Raw genomic sequence first — 21,257 nt, 5'->3', positions numbered from 1 at the left:
CTCGGATGTGGTCCCGGCGTTGGTGTCTTGGCATCCCCGACGTCACTTCCCCATTTCCAAAATGCGCTGCTAACTTTTAAATTTTGGATGGACAAATATCCACTGACACTGGGCCGGAGGCGTCTCCGGTCTGTGTGGGTGAGGAGGTTGTGGTGTATGGACATCCACAAGAGGCCTTCATCGGTTTGTGTTCCCTGCAAGACCCTTTTTGCATTCTTGCGCGACCCCTTGTCTGCTTTCCTCATGGCTACACAAGGAGATGTCATGACGAGGTAACTTCTTTTTTCTGTTGCTTCACTTTCGCCCTGCTCTTAGCCCTTACCCGAGAACCACCTGAAGATCGCCATCATCGTTCCATCCTCGAGCCCTCGCTAGCGGCAAACCCCAATATCAACCCGACCACTCCAGAAAGAACGACTTCCTTCTTTGCGGCAAAGATTGGTTCATGTTTCACAGCAGCAACTCTGGTACCTAGAAATGTTTTATGTAGGTACCGGTATGTAGGGACTCGTGTGAAGCCGGACGTGCCGGGGTCAAGGTTTTACGCCTCATCTTGTTGGAACGCTCACCGAATGTTCTTCTGGGCGTGGCGTTTCTGGTTAACACACCACCTGGTCCCTGGTACTCTCTCGGGTGCCAGCACGACAAGGTCCATGGCTTCTTCTCCCAATACCCAACTTCCAGGGCCTTGCTCTAGATGCTAGCATAGCCGGAGGGTAACTGATCATTTGACGTCAAATGCAAGACAAAAATCAAGATCTGAACTGACAGTGTCTTATGCAGTGTTCGACTCACCCGCTGCTGTGCTATCGGAAAGCTTTGAAGGCTGATATTCGAGGAAATTTAGTCCCAAAGGTTCGCGTTGCCAAGTCTGGGGAAACCCGCCAACAGCGGGAAGACCTATTCCCTAGCCGTTCAGCCGCCCTAACCGATTTCCCGGGTCCGGAAACGGGGCTGATAACTGCCACGTGTGGCTCTATTAGGTTTGCCGCAACATGAGACGGTCGAATCTAGATTTGAGCCGACTTTCCTGGTATCCTTGTTGGGATGACAGCTCCCATATGGAAGGGTCCAGCCATGACTGAAGATATCAGCTTGACATCGAGACCCTCTTGCTCTCTAATCCAACCATGTCGAGGGTCCCAGGAAATCCCAGCCGAGTGATTCCAGCAAAGCTTTTGCAAAAGTCGGTGTGGTTGATCTGGATCCATGTGTGGGCGGCGTGAGGGTATACCTACAACTTCACGCGATACGATGAACCCAGGTACCCAACATTACGGTCAATGACCTTGTTCCTAAACTCAACGAAACGGCATGCCGCTCACATGTCTCTGAATGTACCAGCCGCATGGTCATCAATCACCCTTCTCATCGTCGAGACTTTTTTTTTCCCGAGACAGATCACCTTCCATGCACGGCACATTCGATTCCGTCACCGTGCATTTCACTATCCACCCACCCGCTTCCTGGTCTGATCGCGAGGTTTGACGACTTGCGCATCGATCAGAGCTTCTATTCCTCGTCGGAAATGCCATCATTCTGTTTCAGACCCTTCATACCTAGGGTCTTGGCTGGAATGTCATGGATGCTGAACAATATTCTTGTCATCAAGCACATGTTCCCGGGTGGGTGCTATCAAGGTTACGGTGCAGATTTAACAGGCATCACTTGGGCGGTTACTACCACCACATGACCTTGGTTGACCACCTAGAACGTTCCGAGCCTTTTCGGGCATGGGATAAACGCCGCCGTGGGTTGATTTGTATCGACGTATATTGACTCTTGTGGGAACTTTGGCCTGGTCGATGCGGCATATCCCTCGTTCTGCGGTTGAATCAGGCGGTATATATGCATCTCGGCGACCCCGCTGTATGACCCTGCTACGGACCCTCGGCGGCTGTGGGTGTTGTGGAAGAGGAACAACCTGCCGCCACGAGGTAGCCACATGGTTCGTGGGGGTAGAGACGGATGATATGCTCCGACGGGAGATGGACCCGGCGGCCGCGATATTCTTCGCAGGCGGCTGCACGGGCATTGGTGCTTGAGCTTGATGTATAGGTAGGTAGGTCCTTGGCCCACGTGTGCTTGAGAGGCACATATGCGTAAGCTTTTACATATGTATGTAGTCATCTCTTGATCTTGCGTTCTTGGCTGCCTTTGGATTCGAGTACCATCCCAGAACAAAGAGTACTAAGAGCCTGACCAAGAATCTCTTACTTGTTTGAACATGATCCTCCACTCTATGTCTGAAAAGCCGTAAAACTGCTATGTAGGCCGCTGATATCATATCATATCCACCAACAAGCCCGTGTCCCACTATTGCTCTCGGCGCATGGTCTTCCAACATGACGATGTCTTTCCTCACCTATCATACACCTCCCCCAATTCTATTCAAAACTCGGCATGCGCATCCTGCACCTTCCCCCCCCAACTAAACTTCTTCTTACCCTCCCCCTTCCCATCCCCCTTCCCCCCCACAAACAACGCCTCCGCCTTCACCGTCACATGCCCCGTAGCCGGCTCCTCAATCACCGCGTCCACCCAGCTCTTGTAATGCCTCTTCCCCCTCTCACGTTCAGGCAACTCCTCCTCCGTCCTTGGTCTTACTCTTATGATATAGAACCCATTCGCCAACGTCGCCTTTTTGTATTCGATATTCAGCTTGGCAGTCACACCCGCCAGCCCACCCCATTGCTTAAACGCCGCCCTACCGCAGCTCTCATCCAGAATGGTGGCTAAACACCCCCCGTGAACAACACCCGGCCAGCCGATGGTGGCCGGACCGAAGAAGATCACCGAGACGAGCTCGCCGGTGGAGGCGTTGTGGAAGATGCGCTGGTAGCCGCCCACGCCGCGGGAGCCGCGGAGGGTGTGGGCTGTTATGTGCTGGGCGCGGTGGGAGGGGGGGAGGGTGTTGTAGGCTTCCCAGCTGGTCCAGGCTGGGTCGGAGGAGAGTTGCTGGACGATGGGGAGGCGGGAGGCTTGGGAGTGGAGGTCGGAGATGACGTATTTGTCTTGGTCGGTGTCGGGGGTGGGAGGGGTCGGGGGGGAGATGAAGAGGCGGAGGGTTGAGCCGCCGATTGTGCCGAGGAGGAGGAAGGTGCCGGCGAAGAGGAGGCGGGAGATCAGACGGCGGCGGTTGGGGCGGCGGTTGGGGATGGTTTTGGTGATGAGAGGCTCTGGGGGAGGGGGAGGGGAGGCGTCGCTGATGTGGATGGTTTCCGGGAGGGGTTTGGAGGGGGTTTGTGAGGGTGGTGGTGGTGGTGGTGGTGGTGGTTGGTTCCGGGTCGACCGGGAGGTTGAGAACGCGACGGCGGCGATGAGGTTTGGTCGGGGTTGGGCGGGGATTTGCCGGTGGGCAAGCCGCAGGAGCGGACGGTAGGTGTGTATTCTCGGGACCATTTTCGGGATGTGTGGTTATGGTTGTGATCTCGGCGATCGGCGGAGGTGACACGGAGGAAAAAGGTTGGCTTGATTAAGGGTCGGTGCTTGGTTGAATTGCGCGGTGCCGTGCCGGTTTCCACGTTCCGTCCGGGCCGAGGCCGAGCAAGACAAACTAGAGGATTTGCGCCTTGGTTCTGATTGGCTGATGATAAAAGTGGGATGCCAAGCGCTTGGAAGCGGAATCTGCTTGTTTTGCCGTGACAGCGGTGTCCGATCGGGGCAGGGGTTTGTGCGATCTTTGACATCCACAACCGTTTTCAGAGATCAACGATCACAGCCTGATGCGGGCGATGAGGACATGGCATTTTTCCATTTGTTTCCGAATTCCCCAGACGACCGGATCGGAGGGAGTCACTGCCAGTCTTGGCCCTTGATTTAGCAGCAATTACTCACCAAACCCACGATCACCTTGCTGTCTTGGGCCTAGTTCGTCCTGTCGCTCTATCGCCATGTCGCAGATCGAAGCCGCTCTTGTCAGTGCCGTCCCATGCGGTCCCGCGCCAGCGGCGCTCTGGCGTACTTTTGTTTCCGGCAATATTACTGCCGGCGGCGCTTTTGACTTTCCAGGGCACTCCGTCCGATCCAGAACCGCATCTGACAGGTCACCGGGCTCTTGCTCATCAGGGCTGAATATATGCGGGTCATCCTTCTTGGGACCCAGCTGCACTGACATCAGGATTACGGGGCAGTTCGTCCGATAGATGTGAGAGCCAGGCCAGGGTCAACCCCCATCGAAATCGATTTGTTTGGCGCTTCTATCTCGACATGTTGCAGTGGGTTTGAGTGCTTAGATATGGATCCTCCAAGAAAAAGGGCGGACACTGCCACGGGCCCCGAAGGGCTGGCCCCTTCTTTGATCGATGACGAAAGGTTCATTTTGCTTGGGGTCCCGTCCTTTCTTTCCCCTGGATGTGTAGCTTTGCTCTCTCTTTCACCGCAAACGAATCGTCACTTTCTGTCATGACGCGCTGGATTGACTTGTAAACGCCTCATTTTTTGGTTGGGATCGACACGTGCTTTACTCTCTCACCGTTTGGGCCCTTGGGACGAGCCAAGGCTTGGAGAACCCCGGAATAACCTCATTACACGACCACTCAAACACGCTTTTCATCATGGCTTACGATTATGCCCTTGTGTAAGCTCTGCTCTCTTCCTTTGAGCCGCCCGAGACACGATCATGTAAATATACTAACTTTGGTGTCTAGACATTTAAAATACACGATACCCCTTGCTGCGTTGCTTACAGTTATCGCCTACCCAATATTCCACCGAATACACTTCCTCCAGATTGGGAGTCTAATAGTTGTCTCCTTCCTCGCGACGCTACCATGGGACTCATACTTGATCAGAAGCAACATTTGGACCTACCCGCCAGACGCCATCATTGGGCCTCGTCTCTATGGAATTCCAATTGAAGAGCTGTTCTTCTTCGTGATTCAAACATACATCACCTCGCTCTTCTACATCCTCCTCAGCAAGCCATTGTTCCACCCTCTGTACCTCAGCACCCAGAGAAACTCACCGCAACGGATCGCCAGAGGCAAGGTTATCGGACAGGGCATTCTCGTCGCATTGACGGTCTATGGCGTTCACCAGATTAGAACTGGCGGTCCTGGCACCTATCTGGGACTTATTCTGGCATGGGCCTTCCCATTCGCCTTGTTGACCTTTACTGTTGCGGGCAGATTTATTCTAACCCTGCCCTTGACCTCCACTGTGGTTCCGATCATCATTCCGACAGTCTACTTGTGGCTCGTGGACGAGCTGGCTTTGGGACGTGGAACTTGGGCCATTGAGTCCGGCACGAAGCTGGGATGGTGTCTGTTTGGTGTCCTTGACATCGAGGAGGCCACCTTCTTCCTCGCGACCAATATCCTCATTGTGTTCGGCATGGCAGTTTTTGACCAGTACTTGGCCATCATCTTTGCCTTCCCTCACCTGTTCCCCAAGGTGCCTCGGTCTCCCACGCCTTTGATGTTAGTCCAGAGCCGGTTCTCAAACACCAAGCAATACGATCTCGAAAGGATTGCGGGCCTGTCTGACGCTGTGACTCGGCTGAAGGCAAAGAGCAGAAGCTTCTACCTGGCCAACTCGCTTTTTACCGGCCGTCTTCGCATCGATTTGATTCTTCTGTAAGTCCATCCCACCTCCCATCTTGCTCAGCATGTCACTAACAGCTCTCCAGGTACTCCTTCTGCCGCCTCGCCGATGATCTCATCGACGACTCCACCTCCCGCGCCGAAGTCAAGTCCTGGACCACCAAGCTCTACAAGTTTCTCGACCTCCACTACAAGTCCGACGTAAAAGCCAACAAAGCCCGGATCGACGATTATATCGACGAGGCTTTCCCACCCGAGGCAAAGTCAGCACTCAAGTATCTCCCAGCTACCATTCTCCCCTCTCAGCCTCTCTACCAACTCATCGAGGGCTTCGAGCTCGACTCCCAATTTTCTTTTCATGACTCCTCCGAGTCGGCCAAGTTCCCCATTGCCGACGAGGACAAGCTCAACTACTACGGCCAATGCGTGGCGGGAACAGTAGGCGAACTCTGCGTTGCTCTCATCATCGAGCACTGCGAGCCAGAGATGCCTGATGAGCGCAAGAAGATGCTCATGTCGGCTTCACGAACAATGGGTGTGGCGCTGCAGTATGTCAACATTGCACGGGACATTGTTGTAGATGCCGAGATGGGAAGGGTCTACCTTCCCACTACCTGGCTCAAAGAGGAAGGTCTCACCCCAGAAGACGTCGTCGCCCATCCAAGGGGGAAACATGTGGAGAACCTGAGGAGGAGATTACTGAGCGAGGCGTTCAAGTTGTATGATGAGGCGAGGCCGAAAATGAATGGGATTCCCAAGGAGGCAAGGGGGCCGATGATTGGGGCGGTGGAGACGTATATGGAGATTGGGAGGGTGCTGAGGGAGTTGGAGGGGGGTGTGGAGTTGGAGAGGGGGAAGGCGACTGTTCCTGGGGGGAGGAGGTTAAAGACGGTGCTTAAGGCCTTGTTTTCTGCTTGATTGAACCGTTTTTAAGGTGATCAATAATAGGGATTCTAAAGAGACGGACGTGTTTTGACTTTGTATATATGGGGGGCGTGCCGGTGTTGAGCAGACAAGGGGATGGGTTTCAGCATTTCACTCATAGCGAGCTGAGGAGTATGTCCTTTTTCGAAAATTTCCTTTTTCGTGTACACCTAGACCGTTGGCGAGTTCGAAATAATCCTTCTCCGCTTCTTCACACATATTTTGTGGACTTAGTCGTGATAGCACAACCTCAACAACGGAAATAGCCGAGCTCGAGCCACGCCGTGAGACAAACTTAAGGTTATACCATTCTGTTATAAGCCCATGGGCCGGCACAACATATCACATACGATCATAGGCAGTTGAATACACGGGATCCCGTCCGCTCTCCCCTAGTTAAACAAGTAATTGACCGCAATGTTATTTTCTAGCCACCCTCGGACAAGCGAGAGAGACAGTGGAACTCTTCCTCTCCCGGTGCAAGAAATGGACGGCGTACCGAGCAGAGATGCTCTAGCGCAAAACCACTCACAGAGGCAATATTTTCTTCTATCTAGGAGGGAAGTCGCCGTCGGATAAAGAAGACTGGACTCCGAACGTCAAGACCGTTCGGGCAACGATTCAGTTCGCAATGTCCACGGGCCGACTCGACGCGAACCAACCGCAGGCCAACTGAAATACCTAACCGACCAACCACCACTCTCCACCGACCCTACACCTATTACCTCGTGCTATAGATAGCAGGTACCGCTTCAGCCGCCGAAGATGGGACGTTGAATACTTGGAGAACCGACTTTCAAGCCAACCTATTAACAATCCTATTAACCCACGAGAATACGTAGAGAAAGGGGAAAAAAGAGTGTATAAGCTAGATCGGTCTTTGCATGGGGCTTTAGGGAGATCAGGGCATATCTTGGGGAGTGTATGCTTCAATCGGTAATAGTTGCCCTTTCGGCTTAGCCGCCCGGGCGTTAATCAATCAATCAATCAATCAATCAATCAATCAATCAATCAATCAATCAATCAATCAATCAATCAATCGAACCTCTTGAACTAAAAACGCCGTAACCGCTTCAAAACACCAGATCCATCAGAAATTTCGGCCGGAGTGCTTCAGCCCTTCCAAAGAAAGCTCCTCATTCGAATAGCAACTGAGGGAGGTCGATATCACAGTCTCTGGCTCCACTTTCTCCTGCTCGTGCCACTGGGTCATGTGAAGTTGGCCAACCAAGACCAAGAAGGGTGGGCAAAAGCGCCCAACGGCCGAGATAGCTTCGAGCGCCGTGGCCGATTCCCTATTCTCAGGAATATCAAAGTAGTGAGCTCTCTTGCGCTTGATCACAATAAGCTGGCTCTTGCCCACCCCGATTTCGAAACCCCGTCTCGTCCATATTCCATATGTCCTCAGGCTGTAACCCATGCTCTTTGACGACGGCAGCGAGCACCTGGCTAGGAGGATCCGGTTTGCTGCCTCTGTGATATACTCAGGGCGTACTGCCATATTGAGAGCATCCAGGCGATCGATATACCGGCAAATCACAACTTCTTCTGGATCGCTTAGACGCATGTGTGGTGGCTCACGCCCTTTGGTAGGCCCATGGCCCTCGAGGCGAGATTGAAGCTGACTGCGTTCAAGGCCATGTTCCCGGGCGACGCGTGCCACTGGAGCTCCCAGGTTTTCTTCTAGGTATTGAAGGGCCGTTTGAATTTGGGATTCTATTTTGAAATAGTAAAAAAGCGGTGGTTTTGGTTGAATTGTGAAGAAAATAACACGAAAGGTCGAAAATTTTTGATATTAAACCGGTGTGGAGATCACAGTGGTGAGCACCACCGGGCATGCTGGGAAAAGGATATATCGTCGACATACACAGAGCCCGGCCTCAACACCATGCTGATTACAGCTCACGATGATTCTATCACCTTGACTGCAACCGCGACTGAGCCTGATCTCGGCACCATGCCAATCTCAGCTCACGGTAACTCTTCCATCACTACCGCTCCCACCTCACACAGGCCGACCTCGGGCAGCGGGGCTTCAGCCGTCGCCACGACAATCAGGAGCAGTGCTGGGCGTGTTGACTTCAGGGGCTATGAATTGATGATGCTTGGCGCAGCCATTGTCGGGTACAAGTGCCTCTTCTAGTCATCAGTATCACGGCACTGGCTGACAGGTATGGCCAACATGCAGTGCGTGAACGTATATAACGACTGGATCGATCGAGCTTGGGCAGCTTGATTGATTTGATGCTTTTATGCAACGTGGGTTCATAGTGTAGTGGTATGTGGCTCCGCGGTCACAATCAGGGACCTTCACAACACCATCCACAATCACCATCTGTCCCCTAGCAAAAGACTTATTCACCGCAATTCCAGTCAAGATACTCGCCGCTCCATCAACATGACATCGACAGAACATCAACATGACATAAGTGAGATGTGCTCGACCCACAATTGTGTGCTCCAAGGTTGACGATTTAGCCGGTGGTTGCTAAAGTGCCTATCCATCACAACTTCATACCGAAACCACAAGGGAAAATAAGGACACAACCTCACTGTACCTGCCTACCTATGTATATGTTGTAGCATGTGTCTATCTCTGTTCATTTTAGTAAGCCCAAAGATACATATTGGCATTAATACATAAAAAAAACTTTTCTAGAACGCGGAGCACATAAAATATCGATTTCCTCCTTCTGCCTCCGCTGCATCGAAGTCCGACCCATGGACCATTTAAACCACGTCCAACCGACTATCTGCCTTAGTGTACCAGAGATCAGAATCCCAGGCGGGTCAACAACTTGTCAAGATGCTCCTCATTATTGTTTCTGCATTTAATGATAACCTCCTCAGTCTGGCGAGCCAAGATGTCGGTGTTGGTCACGCGCCATGGCAAAGTAGCACATAGGATTGTGTCAACGTCAGCCACCCTATCGATACCTTCCATAGCCCTTGGTCGTTTGACTCCTTCAGCCTCCAATGCCTCCTCCCGGGCCTTCGCAACAACCCAATCAACTCCCGAGTCTGACTCGGTGGTGGATGGTAGGGAGACAGGAAACCCGTGGAGTTTGGCATCTCTCAACGCTACTTCCTGGCTCTCTTCGTCGCTGGACCAGCCTCGAAATTAGCCCCCGAGACCATCGAATGAGCGCAGAAACTCGTAAGAGGGGTGAGAGATCCAGGAAAAGTCATAATCAACGAGGGCGGTTATACACCCCGAGGCTTCGTCAAATAAGATGTTGGTTGGGCCTGGATCGGGAGGGTCAGCTATCGGCAGAGACAAAACGCAGTCCAAGTTGTCTATCAGCACTGCATATGTCTGTACTTGCCATCAAATGATAGGTAACCAACAAAATCTCGATTCCTCAACCGCCACCTACTTGGTTTGTGTTTTAATGGCTGAAAGGCGGTAGGCTTGGACTCTAAAAGTTGCTGAGAGATCAGTGTATTGGTGTGTTACTCGTTATGTGAGATAGTAGGTACCTAAGTAGCTACCTAAATGAGGCAGTTATATTATCATTGGAGCAAAGTAAGTGTTTTTTCAGGCCCAGATGCCTTGTGTTTGGTCCTTGTAAACCATCCAGTGGCCTCCGAAGCCAAATCAACCGTTAAGACGAAAAGGTCAAGGAAGGAAAAGAAAGAACCATCCCACTTCAATCCTCTACATTTATGACTCAGATTACCTCAATGAATAGCAGGCGGTGCACCGGCAGTACGGCACCCCGTCGAATGGCTTCCTCCAACAAACAAACACTGGCTGGCAGTGCCATAGCCTTAAGCGAACCTGCGCATGAAACCCTTGATGGCCGTCATCCCGGACTGAAGCCAAGAAGTCGAGTCGTGCATGATCATCAAGTGGGCATGGTAGCCAGACTCGAGTGCATCAAGGTCCAAGTAACCGGGACCGACAGGAAGCTGGTGAGGAAGGTGTTAGCATGTATCCTGGAACCACACTGACTATAGGTATGGAGGTAGCTTCTAAGACAACGAGCAACTTACCCAATGGTCTGAAAACGACGCTCCCTTCTTCGGGGGTTTGTTACCATAGGAGGACACCCACTTTGCCCGAGTGCTTGTTGCATCCACAGTGGGGCTCTCTTGAGCTTTTTTGGGGGGATTGTTACCGTAGGAGGACACCCACTGTACACGAGTGCTCGTACCATTCACAGTCGGCTCATTCTCCTGGGCCTTCTTTGGGGGTTTGTTTCCGTATGAGGACACCCACTGCGCACGGGTGCTCGTGGCATCAACTGTGGGAGACTGCCAAGCCCCGGCAGGGTGAACATGGCGGTCTTGTGTCTCCTATGCACAGATCAACACCGCTGTGTGACTCACAGAAAGGGACAGATATACCTTGGCCTCGAGAGATAGAGCGACAGGAAGGGAGCTGGCCCTGACAAACAGGACGGCGAGAAGAATGGCTGTCTTCGTTTTAGGTTGGTTCTTGGCTGTAGTCTGAACTCATACCCACCTAAGCTCTGGACTCTCCATGGGATGGAACTTGCTAGCTTTATACCTACAGCCGAGTCTCATCCACTGTCATCATCCCACCCACCCAAAGTCAATCTCCGTCCCTCCCAAATCTAGGCATGCCATTGGGGAAATCCGAGATAAGAGTGGCGCGGACATCGCAACCAGCCCCAAATTTCCTTGCCAGGAGTCAGTTCACAGACCAAGGGAATGCGTGCAACAACAATCCGCATGATGGAGTTGGCTAGACGTGCAGCTGCAAGCAGGGGCCACCAGCGGCTTTGAGGGGCAGCAATTCTATTTGAGGTGCCTGGGGCATATTACACAGTATGGAAGTTGCAAGGAGGGCCTGGGGCTCCATTGGAGAATGGGTGTTTACGTCAACTGGTAACTATCTACCTATCTCTAGAGAACTATGTGCATTCAGCTTCCAGTTAGCGGGCAATCTTCCTCCACCCTCGCTTTGAAACCAATACACGAGGATGAGGGGATATATGCGTTGAAGTCAGTCCAATTGGTTACCTGGCTAGAGTACACAAGCAATCAAATTTGAAGGCTACCTGAGAAAAGGCCCAGCTGATAAAGACAACTGTGTACATCTAGTTCCTACATGTATCCCTCCTTTCCAACCCCTGTACTCCAACACCTGGTTTATGTAGTTCCATCACAACCCACTGTCCTTCCACTCAAGCCCAAGGATCAAACGCCGTAGCCAGGTTACCGGGGCACTCGAGCTCGGTAACGCAGTAGTATCTGGAGCGGTCCAAGTACCAGCCAAAGCTCCAGGCCTTGCCGCCCTTGTCCCTAACAGCCACCTCAGCCTTACCCCAATCCTTTTGAGACAGCGTAGTGCGCAGGTTGCCGGCGATCGAGTCCCACTTCAGCAGACCGGCACCAATGCGCCAACGCCAGCTCTGCCAGTGGTTCTCAGGAGGCTCATCACCGCCGTTCGCATAGCGGAAGGCATGGGTACCAGCACCATCTTTGTGGTAGACAATCTTGGCGTGAGTGCTTCCCTCAAAACGGATCTTGGGGTTCTGCCCAGGGAAGTGGATGTTCCATTTGCCGTGCTCGGAAGCAGAGACAAACTTGAGCTGTCCGTTCTGAACCCAGACGGCGATGTGCTCCCTGCCGCCGATGCCGAAGTCGGACTCGAAATAGTAGTCGTACATATGGGCGCACCAGCCGTTGTTGCACTTGGACTGGACGTAGATGTTGTGCTTGGTGAGGCAGTCCTCTTTGTGGCAGAAGCTGAGGATTTCGTTCTGGCTCTTGCCAGGGTCCTGGCCGCTGTTGAGCTGGCCGGTTGAGGAGATGGCCGCGGTGTTGTAGCAGCTGTAGGTGTCATAGTCGAGAGCCAGGCACCATTTCTCCTGCTCGGCCGTGGCAGTTGGTCCAATGGGGTTCAGGAGATCTCTTGCTTCGAGGGTGACGGGGGTTGCGGAAGCGAGAGAGAGGAGAACGTACACCGCCGTGATGGCGAGAGACTTGGGAGCCGTGGTGTCGACTAGCTGGGTTGATCTCTTGTCTTGATGACAGTTGATCTAGCTGATGATGGACTTCAAGACAAAAGAGGCCGTTTTCGATTTATTATTGAAATAGGTATGGCCATTTACAGGCCTGAGGCCCTGTAAACAGTAAACGCACACAGTAATTAGTGCAACGGAAGGCTCATGCACGACACCTAAAGCTCACAGCTGTGGTACTGGGCTGAAGTACCTTATAGGTACTGTAGACAGATAGTATAGTGGGTAACCTCGTATATTGTATTACTAACCAATTGTAATCCACCTGAATAGACTCTGTAATAGGGTTCGTACTCGACCTCTATCATATACCTACCGACCGATGCACAGCGTCTCGCACACCAGAGCGAACAGATGAGCCAGAGTCCGATCTGGCTGACCCCGATTTTGGTGCATTCGGCGAAAAATCGACTCACGCCTATACAAATTCCATCTCGAAACGGTACCCCTCTAACCAAAGTGCGGGTCATCGTAAGATATTGGCCTGGCCAGTATTATAGGCCTATTGTGACGAACCCCTGATCGGAACCTCTGAAAGGGATACTGGGTTGAAGGCTGCTTCTGAATAACGGTTCGGTGTAGCCAAAAGGTACACAACAAAGATCACCAATTGTCTCTCGTAAGTGCTTGGTCCTTGAGAACTCACAATGTGAATTGCATACTGCAGAACTATCTTCAAGCTAGCTAGTTCCTCCGTATATATAGATTATAGTTATTCTGGATCATTTCAAAGCCGCAATGATCCTATCTCCAGATTGCTGGATGATTGACAGAACTCATGATCCCTTCCCCATTGGTTGCTTTTTACCCATCCGGTTGCTCTGCTTGTAACCGTGTGCCTTATCACGTGACCTTCCAGACCATGATAAGTCTGAAAACGGCAAAACATTCCCTCGACCGCAAAGAGCATCAACGCCGGTCGGTAGCACATCCTTTCACCACAACACCATCCGTCCTTTTTGGGGCGCCTGCCCTCATCACCTGCTGTTTGCTTGCGGTCGTAGAGCGCATACAGTCCAAGAAGCGGTCGGCTGTCCCATCAATGGGTGACATCCTCGCTGATGTTAAATCCCTGTTGTGTTCCCCGGGTAATTCGCCGTTGTTAGCAGCCACTTAACGATTACGGATTATTGAACATACCTGGGTCTGGCCGATGTTATTGAAAGATTTCCCTTGTTTCTTCCTCTGTAACTCGACACCGTTGCAGCATGAGGGCTAGAATCCAAACTTCCTAGCCTTCATATCACAGACTTTAAACCCTTAAACTTACTAAGCATCCTAGTTACCAGAGTGCAGCATAACCGCAATCTCCCTGAGAGACTCCCAGAAAATCTCTGGTGTGCCTCTCATGACGCCCCAAAAGCGCCTGTTGTCTGGGTCTGCCAGGGAAGCTTCCGCTCTATCCTGTGGTAGATCGAAAGGCAGCTGTCCGTCAGGGCCACGACAAGCCAAGCTCCGGCCAAGGATCTCTATGTGTCTATCTTGGGGGACGTTTGGTTGAGTTGACATGGGACTCAGAGTTGTGGGGACGGCGCGGAAGGTGTCTGATGCCCAGGACCTAGGGGATGGCACTGGATAGAACCAACCACATTGAGCCTTCCAATCGTGCAAAGAAAGACTTAGGAACTCAAGAAAAGTAACAAGGCCACTTACATAACCAACCCTTCGTCCTCTTCTCTTCCTTTACCCTTGGCATGCTTCTCCCAAACAGCCAGCTCGTGCGTTAATAAGCTCTTTTCCTGTGGTTTCATCCGAATATACGTGAATATTCTGGCTCGAAGTCATGGAACGATTTCACACCCCCAGCCCATTTACACAACTTTTTGAGGGCCTGTTCGATGTCGATGCCTCGGGCGATGGTAGGGGCAGGGGCATCCCGTGGAGACTCGGCAGCGGCTAGCATGATTCTCTCTGGCGCGTAGGGTCGACTGACTGGTTGCGGGGTGCTCTATTATGGTTCTGTAAATGGGTGATGAGGAGCTTTTGGTGGTGAATGCTACGAATAGGGAGCCGGAGTGGGATAATTTTAAAAGAAGGATGAGATTAAGATAAGTGTGCAGAGTGTTGACAAGAAACAAAATGACTGATTTGTATGCTTGAGCGAGGTGCTCACAAACAGGCATGCGGAAGGAATTTTGCATGTGAAGGGAACTGTGTTTTTTTATGAACCCTCTATCTTGTCCGTTCACTGAGTCTGCTCAGCTGTCGAGTAAAACTGCCTAGTGTGAGCTGCCATAACAGGAGCCCACCCACGGCATAGCCCGATGAATCTGTGTCCACCGCCATCCTCCTTTCTGGTCCCACTGGACGAGTATTGGCGCGCTGATCAGAAGTGTCTTAAGTGTCTTGAACGCTTTTTCGCACTGAGGAGTTCAACTGAAAGAAACCCCTTTTTTAGTCAAAGCGGTCAGCGGTAGAGCTCTCTCCGAGAACTTGCGTATAAATGCTTGGTAGTGATTCGCAAAACCGATGAAGTTTCGTACTCCTTTGATTGAACAAGGGCGTTACCACTGTTTTATTTTCTTAACGAGTAGCCTAGCTACGATTCAAATATAACTTGGCCAGGACTATAAGACCCCCAGCCACTTAACTATAAGGAATCCTAATAAGAACCATTATATGCACTACCCTTAACTTCACGTACACTCGCCAGCCCTTCTACGCTAAGGGTTACACTATTTGGAATAACGAATAGAACTATCTTAGACAGTCTACCGATTCGAAGGTCACGGTTTACCCGCCTAACTTTTCTAACCTTTTACCTAGTTTAAGAAGGAATAACACGCTGTGGTCAAACTCAATAACTAATTCTTGCGCCTTTTCCACGTTATTAGAATACTGCATCAGAGTGAAACTGCCAGGACCAGATATGGTTTGGCCATTCCGGGGGGCATCTGGGCTTTACGTCGGCTACGAAGACAAGGTTATCCTACCCGCCTATTGCACCGAGAAGTGGAACAAACACCTCAAGCCTAGGTTATAGACCAATATCTTTGAGTTTCAAAAGAGTATTATTAAGAAAGATGACGGGAGCGCAGAGAATCAATCTGGACAAGCGATCCACTGTGAAAAGCTCGCTGCTAAGACGGACCAGATATCCAAATTTCCATCTGTTGTGTGGGTAGCCACAACTGGCTCCACAGGAAGCTTGGGCCAACCTGGGCTGGTTTGTTTGGAACTTGCAGAATTTCTCAGTGCTCTTTTCCATAGTTACTACAATCAACAGTTATTACCAACACCATCTCTTCGAATCAGCAAACTTACCGGAGTGATTGCGCCGGAGGTGGGGACTGACGCCAAAGATGTGACTGATGCCAGCTGCATCCAATCATAAACCGGGCGAGAGCTGTTGGCGCGATCTGGACATCTGGAACACATTCCACCCAGTTTAACACCGCGGTGTGGGCGTGTCTGCATTCTCTAATCTGTAACGGTTGAGACGGGCGAAGCCTGTCCGTCCACGAACCGTTTAGCGGCACGCTTTCTTCTACATTTTGAAGTAAACAATATACCCTTTTTGGAGTCGCCCATCCTTGCGGTCATGCTACATGATCGCCAGACCAGTACTCAGGTGGGTGACCACTGGGGAATACCTAGTTTTGTATGTTTTTAGTCTTTATTGACAATCATACATAATAAATACTCTGATTCTATCTCCAAAAGTTTTCCTCCCTCTTTTTTTGGACGGTTATAAGAGGCTTAAAGGGGTGTGTTGTGGTGGTTATGGCTTGTCTGGTTGGTCAACCGGTTGCGATTCCACAGACAAGAGTTTAAGTACAATGTTATCTTCTGGGATGTTTACGGAGTAACTTCAGGGGATGTTGAAAGTGTCAACAACAAACATGCCTGAACATGACCATCTTTTGGGCAGAAAAGAGGAGTGGAATTCACGAGGGGGGTTTATCGATTTGAGCAGGGTGCAGGGTGGAGAACTGGAATCCGTGATGAGGGGGGTTATTGATTGAACTCCTGATGATCAGGGAAGAGCCACGGCATAAGCAAGCAGCCTAAAGGATGTCGTGGAAAGTTGATGCGCACGGAAGTGCCGTATATTCTTGATCTACCGTGGTCATGTAAGATGTTTCAGTTGTCAAGAACGCCGCTGAGAGGTCGGGTGAAGGGAAGAGGTTGATTTCATGTGCTTGTGAGAATGAGCGCTTGCTGGTTTTATGTGTGGGACCCTGTTAGTCGTGTGTGTTTTGTACGATCCTATTTATCCTACTGGCGCGCATGTTGAAAAGTACAGAAACGCTCCAATGCGAGTACTTAGATTCTACGAGAGCGGGTGCAGCTATTAGCCGGTTGCTACCTACATTGTCGACTAACCATGCCTGATTCGGCAACTTGGGAACGACAGATGTCCGTTGCTAGTGAGCTACGGAAGATTTCAGCAATGACAAAAATACTTTATAAACAAATCGCCGTCCTGGAGGATGGGCTGGCATGACGGCTGGCTGTGTTGCTGGACTAGATACAAGACGTCTCCAAGGTAAAATTTGAACTCTGTGACCATGAGGTTCTTCGCTTCCACCATTGTTGCTGGCCTTGCCGCCACTGCGGCCGGTCAAAAGGTCAAAGTTAGTAAGTGTAACCTACCAACCTTATACACTGTCTGATTGTTAGGAGCAGTAAACTGACACTTCCAAAAAGTGCTACTCGGTGACTCCATCACTGAGATCAGCTGTTGGAGACCTCTAGTATGGACTCAACTCACCTCCGCCGGGCTGGCAAACAATGTCGACTTTGTCGGTAGCATGAGCAATCTCCAGGGAAAGTGCTCAAGGCCGGCAGGCTTTGACCCCAACCACGAAGGCCACTCAGGCTGGCAAGCGTACGACATTGCGAGGAACAACATCGCCGGCTGGGTCCAGAGCACCAAGCCTGATATTGTCCAGTTCATGCTCGGCACCAACGACGTCAACATCGGCAAGCGGAACGTGCAGAGCATCTTGGATTCGTACACGACTATGCTCAATGCTATGCGTGCTGCGAATCCGAAGGTGAAGGTTATTGTAAGTCGTGACATATGCTTCCCCAGGGTCAAGAGCCGGTTGTACTTACATTATATCGTTGTAGATCGACAAGCTCATCCCAACAAGCTGGAGTGACGCAACGATCGAGGCCGTCAACAATGCCATCCCTGGCTGGGCACAGCAACACACCACATCTCAGTCCCCCATCGTCGTCGCGGATTGCTCACGGGCTGCCGGGTTCACCAACAACATGCTCGAGGGTGATGGTGTCCACCCCAACAGCCAGGGTGATCAGTTCATCGCGAGACAAGTCGGTCCCAAGCTGATCCAGTTCATCAACGACGTCCAAGGCGGATCTGGCAACCCAACCCCCACCAACGCGGTGCCAACGCCGACATCGACACCTGCGACAACTTTGGTTACCAGCACGGCGAGCTCCCCTCAGCCGACAGGCGGAAACTGCGCTGCGTTATATGGGCAATGCGGAGGTCAGGGTTTCAACGGGCCGACATGCTGCTCGCAGGGTACTTGCAGAGCCTCTAACCAATGGTACTCGCAGTGCTTGTAAGGATAGCTTGTTGAGAAAAGAGGGAGGGAGCGAGGACGCTAGCTATATTTCACTGTCTTCGGCCTCTTCATGCTTGAGAGATAGTTAAATACGTACCTTTTCATTTTTATCTCTTCTTCATACTCTTTGTCCACCACAGTGATAAAATGAACTTGATGCTCCAGTAGAACATGACGTCCACGTCGAATACGCTGTCCCAGGGAGGGCCCACTTAGTAGCCGGACTGGGTCCTTTCGCCTCATGGCTCCTACCGGGCATGAGCCTCAATATATCAACTCCAAGGCAGGCAGGACCGAGAAGTCATCATTTTGGTGGAGCCCTGGGGGAAGGGTCATCATGTCTGATACGGACCTTCCGATCGAGGCCTGAACCTCATGCTCCTGCATGACATTGCTTTGCTGTGGTCCCCTGCCTGCAAGAATGCCTTGTGTCAGGAGAGTGAGGTGTGACACATTCAAGAAAGGTACGTCTCACGAGGTTCTAGAACTTTGCCTCCTGTGCCTTTGAGTCTGGACCTGTGTGGCCATGGCCTTTGATAAGATGGTAGGCCATGCTTTCACGACCACGAGTATGCACAGTCTTTTTCGCAATGTCTAGCCTAGGTGGCACAACATGCCAAAGCCCGCCCGCGGGCAGCAAGATACGTTCTGTTTTCTGGGTAACGCGTAAACCCGACCGAGAAGAACTCTCGCAGAATAGGCTGCCTCTGACTTTGTCGAGAAATGATATATGCACTTATACCTAGGAAAAGCCACCCAGCAACATCTACGATTCTCAATGTCGAAAACACAACAATGGTATCCGAGTATCAATCAATCACGACCGACATCACAGAGGAAAAAGTGGAACGGGGAGAGGCTGAGAAGAGGCCTCTGAAGTTTCCGTGGATTGGAATCGTATGGCGCTTCACGGGCTCTCTGTTCTGCTTTATTTTCATCATCGTCATGCTCTGGGGGTACGAACGCATGGGCGTCCTCAGTTCCTGGGACCGTCGAGGATTCAACACGCTGAACATTCTCTTGTCGGCCTTTGTGAGTTTGGCGCTGGGTTCGTTGCTGACGCTCCTGGGCCACACGCTCCGTTGGCATCTCCTGCAAAGAGAGGCAGCAACTCCAGGGAACGTTGATCTCATTCTGGGAATTGGCGAACCGACCGGCTCTCTCAGGCTTCTTTGGGGCCACACTTGGCGTGGCAAGGGGTGGACCAAAACAACGATTATTGTGCTGCTCTACTTCATTGCCTCGATTCTTGCTCGAATCAGCGTCGCCGGTCTGGGCTTGACATTTGAGTTGAACGAGGAGGCCGGGGTCGATTACCCGGTCATGATGACGGATTGGAGAGATCCGGGATGGATAACAGAACCCGATCCCCGAGAGACTCTGCGCAGGTTTGTCGACTTTGCTTCGGTTGGGCTGGCAACATCCCCTTTATCCCTGAACAAGTCGGATCCGGCATCATGGACCACCGACAATGTCGACGGGCTGGGTGTGAATCGAACAGTGGAGGGCCGCATGCTCACTTACACCTTCTCCCTCAATGAGTATCGCGGTCTGGAATTCGAATCCAACAAAGACCATGTCGTCCACAGCTCGTCGAGCTGCATCGTCCGGAACTTTTATAATGGCACGGTTTACCAGGATGGGAAGAGCGTGGGAGAAGTCACGGGTAAATTTGATTCCCTTGAGCGTCGATCAATTAAAGTCTCCTTGCTAACTGGTATCGTGGCCGAATTTAGCTACAAAGATGGAACAAATCCCACGTGATGATCCCGAGTACTTGCAGATACTCTCTGGACTTCTTTTACATTTTCCAACGGCGTTTGTCGATTACATCTGGACTGCTGGTATCAACGAGGAGACAATCGGTCAGAATACGTCAGGGTGCATGACGACTTGTAAGTATTCACCCGCCCCCGCCCTCCCCCCCCTTCTCTGAACCCTTGCACGGATCATTGACATGGGATGGGACATGTACCCAAATAGACATATACAGGGAAGATCACCTAAGCTGGAAGGACTTAAACAAACGCAACGCCAGCTATTTCGGATGCACATCCTGCCTCTCCACTTCTTCTGCGCACTCTGGATCGTCATCCGAGCCTCGGGCTGGCTTGTCTCCGGCCGTCTTCTCGGAACTCATCCCATCGTCCAACTCGTCCTTTGCAACCTACATGCTTCTCGGCATGGGAACATACGAACGCATCAACCAGTACATGGATCCTGTCAACCTATTCACTCGCATTTATTCAGCCATGGACAAACAGACCCACCTTGTCAACTATGCTGGTCAAGGCTTGCCCTCAACGAAGACGATGTCTGACTGGTATCTGAGACCGGTCCCCATCGCGGAAGAGGTCTATGTCGCCCACTTGGCTGCAAGGTTACCCATCTTGGGATTCGTCGGTGCTCAGAGACAATTACCAAAGATCACGAAGGAGAAGGGGGCGTCCGAGAAGCCGTTTATTCGGACGGTGCTGCAGGTAAAGTGGAGGAGAGCCATGGCCGTCATGATTGCTATTAATGCTTCGGCTGTGTTTGTCATTTTGGCGGTTTATTTGGCATGCAGGAAGGTGATGATTCCCAATAAGGGGCGAGATAGCCCCCTGCTGACGGCGAGGTTCTTGAATGAGTTTATTGCTGGCAGTTGGGGAAAGACTACGGGTGTGGACACCATGAGGGAGATTGCGGAGAGGACGAAAAATGTCAGGCTGAGGTATGAGACTAGGGGGGGTGAGTTGGGGATTTGGCCTGTTGGTGGTGAGGAAAGTCGTGTACTTCCTACCTCTGCTCCTTAGTCTACTTCAACTGGTGCAATTAGCTTGAGGTCTGTTAGAAGGGCGAAGTTCCGCAGGGGGTGATCAAGATTTGATCTGGACGAGAAAGAACGGAGTGGATGACAATGAAGAGTCCTTGTCCCACAGGCTCGTTTTGGACATGGCAAGAATCATGGATAATTAATACGTAATAATATTTTTGGGGGGGTTTTCATGCTCAATTTTGGCTTTTCACAGTGGGCAAGGCCACTGTTCAACCTGTCTTGCGTTGGCTCCCGCCTTTTTGTCTTTTTTTTCCTTTTTTTTAGGCGATAGACTCATTTCACATATATACATGAACGACAGATCTACCATCACTGTCTGTAATTGTGTCCTTTGCATCCTAACCTCCTTCTACTCTCCCACACATGGAAAATAGCCAGCAGATCAAGACTCAGAACTCGAGAATTTGCCCAACTCTCGGCGTTTATGGAGGGCTGAAAG

General features: G+C 51.4%; 7 protein-coding genes across 7 annotated transcripts; 3 read left to right on the top strand and 4 right to left on the bottom strand.

Moving 5' to 3' along the window:
• Nucleotides 1-80: 80 nt before the first annotated feature.
• QC761_115240 (uncharacterized protein) lies at nt 81-6,747 on the top strand. The gene is made up of 4 exons (XM_062874800.1): nt 81-486; nt 784-4,579; nt 4,650-5,576; nt 5,630-6,747. The coding sequence occupies exons 2-4, from the start codon at nt 4,557-4,559 to the stop codon at nt 6,459-6,461; spliced, it is 1,782 nt and encodes a 593-aa protein (XP_062737990.1). The 5' UTR covers nt 81-486; nt 784-4,556; the 3' UTR covers nt 6,462-6,747.
• QC761_115250 (uncharacterized protein) lies at nt 2,392-3,402 on the bottom strand (the record flags this gene model as incomplete). Its single annotated transcript, XM_062874801.1, has 1 exon — nt 2,392-3,402. One exon carries the CDS (start codon nt 3,400-3,402, stop codon nt 2,392-2,394), a length of 1,011 nt encoding a protein of 336 aa, XP_062737991.1.
• A 3,148-nt stretch (nt 6,748-9,895) lies between the features above and the next one.
• On the bottom strand, nt 9,896-10,955 carry QC761_0016980 (uncharacterized protein; the record flags this gene model as incomplete). Its single annotated transcript, XM_062872026.1, is given in 4 exon segments — nt 9,896-10,379; nt 10,464-10,766; nt 10,818-10,919; nt 10,932-10,955. 4 exon segments carry the CDS (start codon nt 10,953-10,955, stop codon nt 10,239-10,241), a joined length of 570 nt encoding a protein of 189 aa, XP_062737989.1. The 3' UTR covers nt 9,896-10,238.
• A 665-nt stretch (nt 10,956-11,620) lies between these two features.
• On the bottom strand, nt 11,621-12,856 carry QC761_115230 (uncharacterized protein; the record flags this gene model as incomplete). The annotated part of the gene is made up of 3 exons (XM_062874799.1): nt 11,621-12,445; nt 12,654-12,663; nt 12,777-12,856. 3 exons carry the CDS (start codon nt 12,854-12,856, stop codon nt 11,621-11,623), a joined length of 915 nt encoding a protein of 304 aa, XP_062737988.1.
• Nucleotides 12,857-13,738: 882 nt separating this feature from the next.
• On the bottom strand, nt 13,739-14,211 carry QC761_0016960 (uncharacterized protein; the record flags this gene model as incomplete). Its single annotated transcript, XM_062872025.1, has 2 exons — nt 13,739-14,018; nt 14,114-14,211. 2 exons carry the CDS (start codon nt 14,209-14,211, stop codon nt 13,739-13,741), a joined length of 378 nt encoding a protein of 125 aa, XP_062737987.1.
• Nucleotides 14,212-16,885: 2,674 nt separating this feature from the next.
• On the top strand, nt 16,886-18,176 carry QC761_115210 (uncharacterized protein). Its single transcript, XM_062874798.1, has 3 exons — nt 16,886-17,041; nt 17,111-17,472; nt 17,537-18,176. The coding sequence occupies exons 1-3, from the start codon at nt 16,972-16,974 to the stop codon at nt 17,999-18,001; spliced, it is 897 nt and encodes a 298-aa protein (XP_062737986.1). The 5' UTR covers nt 16,886-16,971; the 3' UTR covers nt 18,002-18,176.
• A 619-nt stretch (nt 18,177-18,795) lies between these two features.
• Nucleotides 18,796-20,818, top strand: QC761_115200 (uncharacterized protein; the record flags this gene model as incomplete). Its single annotated transcript, XM_062874797.1, has 4 exons — nt 18,796-19,666; nt 19,737-19,895; nt 19,984-20,730; nt 20,796-20,818. 4 exons carry the CDS (start codon nt 18,796-18,798, stop codon nt 20,816-20,818), a joined length of 1,800 nt encoding a protein of 599 aa, XP_062737985.1.
• Nucleotides 20,819-21,257: the final 439 nt, after the last annotated feature.

This window comes from Podospora bellae-mahoneyi, assembly GCF_035222275.1.
Source record: "Podospora bellae-mahoneyi strain CBS 112042 chromosome 1 map unlocalized CBS112042p_1, whole genome shotgun sequence".
NCBI lineage: Eukaryota > Fungi > Ascomycota > Sordariomycetes > Sordariales > Podosporaceae > Podospora > Podospora bellae-mahoneyi.
This window is presented reverse-complemented; position numbering and strand designations above follow the sequence as displayed.

What these genes read in the sequence shown, in the direction of transcription:
- QC761_115240 (XM_062874800.1), top strand. Translation starts at nt 4,557, where the DNA reads ATGGCTTACGATTATGCCCTTGT. An exon ending in GCTTACGATTATGCCCTTGT is followed by an intron (nt 4,580 to 4,649) that starts GTAAGCTCTGCT and finishes TTTGGTGTCTAG; the next exon opens with ACATTTAAAATACACGATAC. An exon ending in CGCATCGATTTGATTCTTCT is followed by an intron (nt 5,577 to 5,629) that starts GTAAGTCCATCC and finishes ACAGCTCTCCAG; the next exon opens with GTACTCCTTCTGCCGCCTCG.
- QC761_115210 (XM_062874798.1), top strand. Translation starts at nt 16,972, where the DNA reads ATGAGGTTCTTCGCTTCCACCATTGTTGCTGGCCTTGCCGCCACTGCG. An exon ending in CGGTCAAAAGGTCAAAGTTA is followed by an intron (nt 17,042 to 17,110) that starts GTAAGTGTAACC and finishes ACTTCCAAAAAG; the next exon opens with TGCTACTCGGTGACTCCATC. An exon ending in ATCCGAAGGTGAAGGTTATT is followed by an intron (nt 17,473 to 17,536) that starts GTAAGTCGTGAC and finishes ATATCGTTGTAG; the next exon opens with ATCGACAAGCTCATCCCAAC.